This window comes from Gymnoscopelus braueri (assembly GCF_963280865.1).
Source record: "Gymnoscopelus braueri genome assembly, chromosome: 5".
NCBI lineage: Eukaryota > Metazoa > Chordata > Actinopteri > Myctophiformes > Myctophidae > Gymnoscopelus > Gymnoscopelus braueri.
In genome coordinates this window covers 5,918,221-5,928,825 of record NC_137606.1, presented here as the reverse complement: position 1 = coordinate 5,928,825, position 10,605 = coordinate 5,918,221, and the positions used below count along the sequence as shown (strand labels likewise).

At 39.1% G+C, this 10,605-nt stretch overlaps 1 protein-coding gene and 1 long non-coding RNA gene across 2 annotated transcripts; both read right to left on the bottom strand.

Moving 5' to 3' along the window:
- Positions 1-3,743: 3,743 nt before the first annotated feature.
- LOC308085024 (uncharacterized protein) lies at positions 3,744-7,227 on the bottom strand. The gene is made up of 4 exons (XM_080428040.1): positions 6,873-7,227; positions 6,663-6,764; positions 6,077-6,196; positions 3,744-5,675 (listed from the first exon to the last, which is right to left on the bottom strand). Exons 3-4 carry the CDS (start codon positions 6,161-6,163, stop codon positions 4,446-4,448), a joined length of 1,317 nt encoding a protein of 438 aa, XP_080284166.1. The 5' UTR covers positions 6,164-6,196; positions 6,663-6,764; positions 6,873-7,227; the 3' UTR covers positions 3,744-4,445.
- Positions 7,228-7,895: 668 nt separating this feature from the next.
- Positions 7,896-10,140, bottom strand: LOC308085539. Its single transcript, XR_013933186.1, has 3 exons — positions 9,911-10,140; positions 8,769-8,888; positions 7,896-8,109 (listed from the first exon to the last, which is right to left on the bottom strand). It is a non-coding gene; the product is annotated as an uncharacterized lncRNA (long non-coding RNA).
- Positions 10,141-10,605: the final 465 nt, after the last annotated feature.

The following is a 10,605-nucleotide window of genomic DNA, read 5'->3' as shown; positions in this document are numbered from 1 at the left end:
TTCTTTCCCAAAGTACCCTCCCCCACCCCCATACAACAGCTGTTTAAACCGATCCTAGGTTCCATTGTTGACCAGGCATCCTACAGTTTCTATATTTTCAATGTACATATTATTATTCATGATATTATATTGTCTAGACTGATGCTAGGTTCTTCATTTACATATGATCCTAGATTGATGTTAGCTCTGGTCCATAGCGTTAAAAGGAGTTCTCCTTAACGCTATGGACCAGAACTAGATTGATGTATAGTGTTTACATTGCTTACTGTTAGTCGCTCTAGATAAAGAGCGCCTGCTAAATGATCTAAAAAGAGATGCTAACGACAAAAGGACTTGCTACACATAAACAACTTAGATGACTACAGCTAGAGACTACAGTGGATCAGTGGTGGAAAAAGTACTCAAATGCTTTACTTAAGTAAACGTATAAATACTGCAGCAGAAGTACTCTGGTACAAGTAAAAGTCCGAATTAGAAATGCACAGTACAAAAGTATTTGTATCAAAATGTACTTAAAGTACATAAAGTAAAAGTACTAAAAGCTTTGAAAATAGCAGATCTACAATGCGACGCGTTGTAAGCTTGTAAATCAGGTATTTTCCAATGTCCGAGGTCTCATAATATCATAATTTATATCTGCATTAAGTAACTAAAGTTTTCAAATAAATTTAGTGGAGTAAAAGTACAACATTTGCCTCTGAGATGTAGTGTACTGAAAATTGGTAAAACTCCAGCAAAGTAAAGATACTTCAAAATTTTACTTAAGTACAGTACATACAGTAGTTACTTTACACCACTGTAGTGGCTATTTTGTCCACAATGTCCAAAAAATAACAGGCTTGAAAAATGATCTTAAGTAATGTAAAGCATACATGATGTGAACATTCACGGTACATCATTAACAGAATAAATTGTATGTGTCCATGATCTATCCTGTTGCCACTACAGTTTGTGTGTGTGTGTGTGAGTGTGAGTGTGAGAGATCATGCTAAATAAGTTGCATAGTTAAACAAGTACTGATTTTTTTATTTTAACATTTTGTTTTCTAGGGGCGAGGGGCACAACTCTGTTGCACCATTCCGCAAGTGGTGTGGATTAGTTGGAGAGCTGCGTGGCATCTTCAAATTGGCTGTGCCCGTCCTGGCTTTGACTGCCACTGCATCCGCGAAGACAAGAAAGCAAGTCAAAGAGCTTTTGGGAATGGAGGAGTGTGTTGAAATAATCAGAAATCCTGACCGCCCAAACATACGGCTTGCAGTGAAAAAGGTGCCCATTGATCCTTCAGAGACATTTGCATGGCTGTGCAAAGAGATTTCTGCTAAAGGACCACACACTGAAAAGACAGTTATATACTGTACAAGCCTATATGACTGTGGCAAACTGTACAATGAAGTCTTCCAAAGGCTTCTTGGTGAACAGATAATACACCCTGCAGGAGCTTCTGATCTGCCAGGTAACAGACTGGTGGATATGTATCACTCAGAGACCAATGACGAAATTAAGAAACACATAATCCGTTCCCTCAATGACCCCAAGTCTGTCCTGCGAGTGGTGATAGCCACTTCAGCTTTGGGAATGGGGGTGGATTTCAAAGAAGTCAATCAGATTGTCAATTATGGGCCCCCCAAGAACTTAGAGGAATATATGCAGGCCTTAGGCAGAGGAGGGAGAGATGGAGAAGAGGCCCATTCTGTCATCCTGTACCATGGTAGACAGATGCACGGAGTTTCCAACAAAATGAGACTATACATCTCCAATAAAACGACATGTAGGAGGGTAAAACTGCTTGAACTTTTTGATGGATTGAAGGTGAACTCTGTGTCTCCTGCACACACATGTTGTGACATCTGTGCACCGTCGTGCAACTGCGACTTCACATGTGACAGTGCTAGCCAAGTAGAGTTATATGCAGGACGGCCAGTTGTTTTGAGACAGAGGGAGGTCAGTGACAGTCAGCGCAAAGACATCTTGAGTAAAATGGAAAACAAAAGGTCAAATTTTAGACATTCTGGAATTCATAAGGAGTTGGCTGTGTACTGCACCGCAACAGTTGTCACTGACACATCACAAAAAATCATTGCTGAAGTGATTAGCAAGAGCCCATTTCTCTTCACTCTTGAGGACATTCTCTGGCATGTTCCGATATCCACACTTAAAGATGCTCAGGTTATTTTTGATGTTCTGTCAGAGGTCTTTGAAGATAGAGATTCGGACTGGGAGCAGGATGACGAACCATTCTTTGAGCTTAGGGCATTTGGCAACATGAGTCTGCATACTAGAGCATAGCCTTTCATGTAAAATAGATTATTAGGCAGAATTCAATTAAAGCCGATGTATGTCCAGGTTTGTGTTCAAAGAAACAAGACATTGTATTTCTTCTGTGTTGGATATGTTACCAGATTGTATATGTAAGGAAGGATGCACATGGCACCTTGAACTCCACTATAGTATGAAGAGTGAACCTTGTTATAATATTTTCATTGATGCTGCAATGCTAAGAAATGAAAAGCAAAGAATTGTGATTTATGTTTATTATATCTAATAAAAAAACTGAAACTTGTTTTATGTCACAGGTTTTCATTCTCAGGCAGAGAGACAATTGTAATATATTTTGTATCAACCACTTAAAACCCCAGCATCCATATTCAGAGGAAAATCTTTGCAGAAAATATCTGATCTACAAGCTTTCAATGTGGCGCATTGTAGATCGGCTATTTTCTGCAAAAGGTTTCAGCTCTTTTCACTCTATAACAATAAAAATAGTGATTTCATAGTTGCTTCATAGACATGTTTGACAGCACTATCATCAGTGTTGTCAATTACGTTTTTGTTAAGTTAGTTAACATTATTTCTATTTATGTTGCATACATGTTATTGTGTGTTTTCATATCTAGATACTGGTTTACAATATTTCAATGGCAAGATGCATCATGTTGTCATGATGCAGATCTACCAATGCCAGTTCCATAACTATCATAGCTTTTATTTATGGCTGTTAATTACAATACTCTTTTCAACCACTTTAATCCCAAGGACCCCTAAATTGATATACATTTGACCCCATCGGAAAATGTTTGCTTTTAACAATTATATATGCATTATATTGAACATTTTTCAAAAATAGCAGATCTACAAGCTCAGAGCGGTAAGTGGTTAGCTGTTCTGTATGTAACTAATTTCACTGCCAACCCGCTGGGGACACCCTGGCCCCCCCAAAGACCACTGGACCACACCATAATACAGTTCATTTCATGAACTTGACATGACTGGGGAATATTTGTACTGCTGTCATAAATACTACTCCCATTTAGTCTTCTTTTAACTATTTCAGATAATGAAAATTAAAACAGTTCATTTTTCGTTCATTTTATTACCACTACAAGAATAATTAAACACCAAAGCTATTACAATAATCTTTGCATACTTAGTGCAAATATCAGTCAGTATTGACCACTTTGACATTCAAGACTGACCCTCAGTTGGCGTTACACTTTTTCTCAATACATTTGCCACATCTCTTTTGCAAAAATAGCAAATTGTCCCCCTCACAATATAGCTGCTGGTGTTGCGGGAATATCATCAGAGTCGGACAAACATCTTAGTATGAAATTAAAGTAATTTTATTTCCTAGACGGTTCAACAATATTAAAATCAGGGAAAAGGGGAGGTGGAACAATGGGTTGGCACTTGGCATGTCATGTTCAAACAATTCAAATCAGATCCTGACGTCAGGACACTGGGGATGACAATGGTCACTGTCCTATTATCTTAAAGAGGCCTAGAGTGCTATAAAACATTACATTTCATTTTCCACTTCTATCTTCAACAGCTGGGCAGTGAGAAAATGTAGTTTGGGTGACAGGATGATAATCGAATAATCTCAACAGCTCGACATTTCTCTGGAAGACAACCTTCTGTCTTCACGGTCAGCTATAATTCTCTTGTGCTTTTTAATCCACATTTCAATCTGTTCTGCGTCTAACCTATGTAATGCGTTCACATGTTGTTGTTTAAAGTGATGGTAGGGTCCCCTACCAGGCTGCTTGTGGAACACTTGTTGTTGTACAAGTACATCCACCATTGACATTATGTCCTTCTCCCGGCTCACAGCCGTGTGTCTGCCTGACTCAGGTTTTAGCCCACAATCCTTGTCAAAGCTCTCCATCAACTCTTTCTGTACACCTACACTCCGTGACATGTCCTGGGCTATGTCAAATTTCACATTAGGCCCCATGTGAGAAATCAAGTCTTTGGTGAAGCGAACATAATGCTCACAGTTTAAATCTAGGGCAATGTTTTGGCCAACTCCACCGCGGGTATTGACAGTGCGATTCCACATCAATCTGTGAGCGTCAGCTGGGTCTAGAACAGCATGCAAATCTAGCTGCAGCTTCAATGCCTCAAGGCTATATTTCGTTCTTCCTGCTTTGCGGAAATTAAGTAATTTAAACTTCCATAACCGACAGGTCCTTGGAGTCTTGAAAATTTCTTGCTAGCAAAGCAAATTTAAGAAACTTGCTGTGATAAAAGAAAATGCCATCACTATCAACACAAGTAGTGTGTGGTGTTTTGTCTTTTTTTGCTATGTTGTCGATAATGTCTGTCAGGTGCGTTTTGTTGAAATGTTTTGTTCTCTGGGTTGTATTTTTGAATGTCTGTGTACAGCCTGGATAATTACATGTGGTGACTTCCCTGGAGTCCTTAGTCATTCCTGAGGCCTCATGGACAGTAGGCACATCTACACTGTCAGTCAGAATGTATTTGTCTACTATGTTAAAAACATGCTGGTCCCACCATGTTTGCTTTTCACTTAGCCATATAAACAATGGTATCATGTGTGTTTTTGGTGATTCAAGTGGAGAGTCCATGTTAAAATAGTGTAATGCAGCAGTTATAACAGATGCATCTGTCACATCATGAATGAAAACATCACATGCCCTGAAGTTGTCTCCTAGGGCAGACTTGGTAACATTTCTTCTGTTGATGTGGGTGCGAAGATGAAACAGAGTACCGAATTCATTAGAGGAATTTGGGTTATAGAATTCTTTTTGTATGTTGTGATTCATTATACAGTGAAAGTCTGCTATTGCAGCCTTAATTCCTTCCAGTTTGAGATACGGGGTCTTGTCATTTTTCATTGTTTGGCAAACGGCATCTACGTTCTGTTTTGTGAGTTGGTCCCCAGTGAGTATCACCTTAACTGCTGGCTCCGACACATCATCTGGGGAGGTCGGGACATAACGTTCATTGATGTACTTCAGAGCTGACACCAGTTCCTTAGGTTTTTTCTCATTGGTTTCTAGCAAACCGAGTGGAATGATTTCCGTCTTGGAGGCCATAACCGATGAGTACTCATGTGGAATGTGCTCTTGAACATTTTCTGTGAATTGATAGAAAGCTGGAATATGTTTTACCAACACCCTTCCAACTAGTTCTTTGTATTCAGATCTCAACATTTCTTGGTCCTCAGGGGTGGGTAGGATGTCTGAAGTTGGCACATCCCAGATGGACCTTTTGGGTTGTAGTTTAAGATGTTCAGATCCAACACGTTCCTGGTTGGCAACCACTATCAGCCAGTTGTGTTGAGTAGTTTGACGGTCTTCAGTCATAACATGTGGTTTCACTGTGCGGTCAAGGTTATCAATGGTGATCTGATATGGTAAGCTGACATTGTCCTGAAAACACAAGATACAATTATATTAAAATCATTTCTTTTTGACAGTATAAGTGAACTTGTTTGGACATCATATAATGTATTTACAAATGTATATTCAGTATATATTCTTTATTTAGAATAACAACAAGGTTGTGTAAAAGATAAATAAACATGCAGACCCCAATACCTAATGTGCCGAACAATACAATTAGATCCACTGACCTTTAATTCAATTTCAATGTTAACTACACCACGGCAGCAAACTTAACTCTATGGCTTTATAGATGTTGGTATATTTGTCATGGTAATTGTGCAAGTCAGAGATGATCAAACTGTTTGTCTGCCTCAGTCCCACATTATTTTATAAATGTATAAATTTAACGTGAGTATGTATTATGAAATACGCAGCATCATGCCTACCTGTGCGTCATGCATGGACGTCATGTCAGGGTCTGATGACTGCATGGAGGTCATCTCAGGGTCTGATATTGGTTGGACACCAGACATTGCACTTTCCTCACTGCTGGAACATGCAACTTCCTTTACAGAAAAGAAGAGCAAAACAAGAAAATAATTAAAAAATAGAAAAACAAAGAAGGAAAAAAGAAGCTACAGTGAATAGAAAAGTATTAAACATGTAAAATCCACGTTATTAGAGAAGATGTGTACTGTCACTCTATGGAACATTTGTCTGTCTTGAAGAAGGTGTAACGACCGAAACGTAGAATAAAGAGCTATATTTTTTTTTTGTAAGATTCAGACGGTGTGCAGGTCCTGTTCTTTGGTTTAACCATTACAGATCTCATCCTACTCTATGGAACATGAAACTACATTTTGTTTAGTGCATCCACTTAAAAGGAATAGCATCAACAAAGAAATACAGATAGAGCAACATTAAGCCATAAAATGTTTGTCATAGTCAAGTCATCATAGTCTGTTGTCAAACACATATATGGAGAGAATGGGATTATGAATGTAGTGTAAGAGTGTGTGTGATATAAGTTACCTCTTCATCACTTTGGCCGGGACCCTCTTCTCCAGATTCTGAGTTCAGAGCCTCCCAATTATCCGCCTCCAAGACACCATTTCCACTGGCTTCACCACCTGCCTGTATAACAAGAGAAGATACCATGTATTTGTTACAGAGACAAAGAGAGACAGAGAGATGGAGAGAGACCCCCCCATTCAACAGTTTCAGGTTTCTTTGTTTACAAACCTGCTGTTCCAGCTGTGTCAGTCTGGCATCCACTCTCTTCCTGTTTCCACTGGAGGAGCTTCTTGTCCCATGATTTGGCCATCTCCTTCATTTTTGACAATGACGAACGGTTGGACATGCAAACTCCAATTCTGGCAAGTCGCTGAATGCACCTTTTCTTGGCTCCTCCATGTCTCAGTACAAGTGAGTTGCGGTACATTGTGGCACTCATGGCAGTTTCACGTGATCTTAAGAGGGTAGCACCAGCCATAGCCAATGTGCACGCTTTTGTCTTCTTTTTGAGTTTTTGTCGTGATGTGAGGCCCTCTACATTTAGTGTTTCATCATAGACAGTGCCAGCACATTCTAAGAACTTTAGAAAAATGGGGGCGTTTTCCCTCCACTCAGCTATCAAATTGTCCCACTTGAAGTCATTCAGAGCTTGTGTATTTGTTTGCCTTAACACAGAGTTGAACGATGCCCTACACAGTGACTTACACTCTTTCTTCAAAAGTTCAAGAACTATATTCACTGTTGCATCCTTCAAGCTAGAGTCCTCCAACAGTAACTTTGGGAGTAACTTTGGGAGTTGTTCAGGTTTGTGTCTAACAAGTAGTTCTCCAATCTTTTCATATGTCCCACGTAGGATTCGGCTTCTAGGACGATTATTACGGGTGATCCTTTGAACCTGTGGACAATGACATATTAATTATTATCATTAGTAGTAGTAGGAGGAGCAGTAATAGAATTATTTACGGCTACAACTACAATCTTTTCATAGAAATCGCTTGTGTGTGCACTGGAGATTTGGCATTGAGAAAAACATGTTTATAGGCTCATAAGTTTATAGGGTTTCAGCAAGTAAACAAATGCACATTTTATATTTCTGAATATATACAGTGCAGTACATGTATTTCTTTTAGAAAACAAATACCTTGATTATTTTTCCCAAGATACATTTTCGCTTCCTTCCTCTCAGCACATGAGGGGAAAATCTTGAGCTAGGCGAGATGTTTTGTCGCTTCCTTCCTCTCAGCACATGAGGGGAAAATCTTGAGCTAGGCGAGATGTTTTGTGTGGAGGTGCTTTGCATGGCCTTTGGGACACCAGGTGTTGGGAAGTGTTGAACAGGAAGAGGTATAACAGCAGGTGGTGCAATGTTTTGGACAGCCACTGGCAACAAAGCTGGTGTTGGAATGGGTTGTGTTGAGTGGCAAGGCTCTGCTTTGGAAGCCATGGTGAGTCTTCGTACAGCAGACTGTAAAAAAATGAAAAAATGTTCAAGTATAATCAATAGAGCAAGCAAGGCTGATGTCACTTGGTGGCCGTGGCTTGCCCAGCCCCCGGTCGGTAGGGTCTCACATTCTTTCACATGGTTAAAATGCATAGTCCTATAATAGCAATGTGCAGTGCTTTCATTCAATGCAAATATAACCGTATTTTGTCCACACTGGCATTCTTGAGGAAGTCAGAGGTGTTGGTGCTGTGAACAAAGCATACCATTTGCATCTTCTATTCATATAAAAACGTGTCAATTGACCATTACCTGTCCTTTGTCTAACACCATGCATATTTATTTATTTTGATACTTAAATGTAGTGCAAACACCACCTGTCTTTTGTCCAGGAACAACAGTGCGCATTTCCCCCGTCAACCCCCTAATGTCATTTACACATTTTAGAATGAACCAGTCACAAACGTGACCCATCAATAACAAGTACTGTTCACCAGCTCAAATACATCTCTTACTCTTGAAAAATTGCTTGAAAGCAGCTTTGATAATAACCTAATAAACTAATATATACAATATACATATATGTTGATATTTATTTTTATTAATAAATCAAGTCCAAACAAGAGTGACAAATCAACATTTTGGTATTATATAATATACAATGTCACATTTCTATTACTAACCTTTACAGTGCCAGGGGAAAAGGGTACCATAGCTATTTTCTGGGATGCTGGCAGAGATGCCAATGGCACTCGTTCGGGGATGGCGGGCATCACTGAAGATGAAGTACTGCCTTCTTTACTCTGAAAATAACATGACATTGGTATTAACATAACATTTAAGCATGATAATGCTAGAATAAACAGTTTAACCACTCCTGTCCTATGTATGCCATGCAACAAAACAGCCAAACTACACGCTCACAATGTGTCTCAACGCGACGTGTTGTGAGATTGTATTGTTGTGCATTGAAAAAAGAGCAGACCAAGTGCTGAGTATTAAAGGGTTTAGGTTGTTAAATGTCTGAAATAAAATACACATTAACTAAACATTAATTCACACAACACTGACGATAGTAATGTCAAACAATTCTATGAAGCTATCTATGAAATGCAATTTAATACAATACATGCATGTTCATGCTTAATGTCTCTCTCAACTAAAGGGTCTCTTGTGGACCTGGAAAAGGTAATAGACCCCTACTATATCATAGCATTTTATCACAACCAACCCCCAGCTTCTAAATAATATATTTTTTAGCAGTTTGCCAATGGTGGAAAGTAACTAAGTGCATGTACTCAAGTACTGCACTTAAATAGAAAGTTGAGGTATTTCTACTTTACTTGAGTATTTCCAATTTCCTGTACTTTTACTTCTACTCCACTACATCTCAGAGGCTAATATTGTATCTCCACTACAATTACTTGAACACGTTTAGTTAATAGTTAGTTTGTAGAATTTGATTATTATTAGAGCCATTTGAAAAGAGCAGATCTACAAGCTCATGAGCTTGGAGATCTGCTACTTTCAAACGCTTTATATACATTTGAAAACGGGACATCTGCATTATGAAAACGTTCTACTTTTGGTACTTTAAGTACACTTCGATGCCAATACGTTTGTACTTTTACTCAAGTACAATTTGAATTCCGGAGTTTTTACTTGCAACAGAGTATTTCTATGTTGCAGTATTGATACTTTAACTAAAGTAAAAGATTTGAGTACTTTTTCCACCACTGCAGTTTGCAAATAGTAAAGTACAGTTCATCTGTGTCTGTCCTTTACATTGTTATTCATTTAACATGGGCGTTTTCATAGCACTTACCCTTCTTTCTCTCATGTGAAGTAGTCGGCGACACAGTAACACAACGTTTATGTCTCGCAGGATTTCGGTCACATAGTCCTTTGACCGAATTTGCGATGTTATCCAGAATTACTTTGGTGCGCGAATACTTTTCAAGCAATTGTTTGCAACTTCGACAAATCGATTTGAGTTCATCTTCAACAGCAACAGGTAGTGCTGTTATTGCCTCCAACGTAGTCTTCAATTCCTGTTCTATCAATAACTTAAATACTTGTCCTTTTAGTACAAACTTTAAATCCTCTCCACAAACTCTACAAACGCTAAGATTACTAACTTTCCGTGGTGTTGTGGGCTCTGACGATGCCATGTTTGGAATGATTTGTGTTTGTTTCCAGGGGGGCTATAATAGAAAGCGGACGCACAGCTGTAAATCCCGCCCACTACATTTGATTGGGTAAAGCGCGGCCTGCTTCCTGATCTGAAGGCACGCCCACTTGTAGCCAATGCGCACTAGTTATGACGAACCTCCCCGACAGATTCCAACGCAGAGCAGAATCAGTACAGTACAGTACGTACTGTACTGTACTGTACATACAGTATTTACACAATACTACCTACATAGGAAAATAAAGTCTCTTCTTCACCAGATGCAATTTAAACACTGTGATGCCTGCTCAGAGTCATAATTGTGTCTAACATACACATCTCCTCTCTCA

Excerpts from the sequence above, each read along its gene's own strand:
- LOC308085024 (XM_080428040.1), bottom strand. The coding sequence starts at position 6,163 with ATGTCTGGTGTCCAACCAATATCAGACCCTGAGATGACCTCCATGCAG. Across the intron at positions 5,676-6,076 it reads CGTCCATGCATGACGCACAG|GACAATGTCAGCTTACCATA; the intron begins GTAGGCATGATG and ends TTGTGTTTTCAG.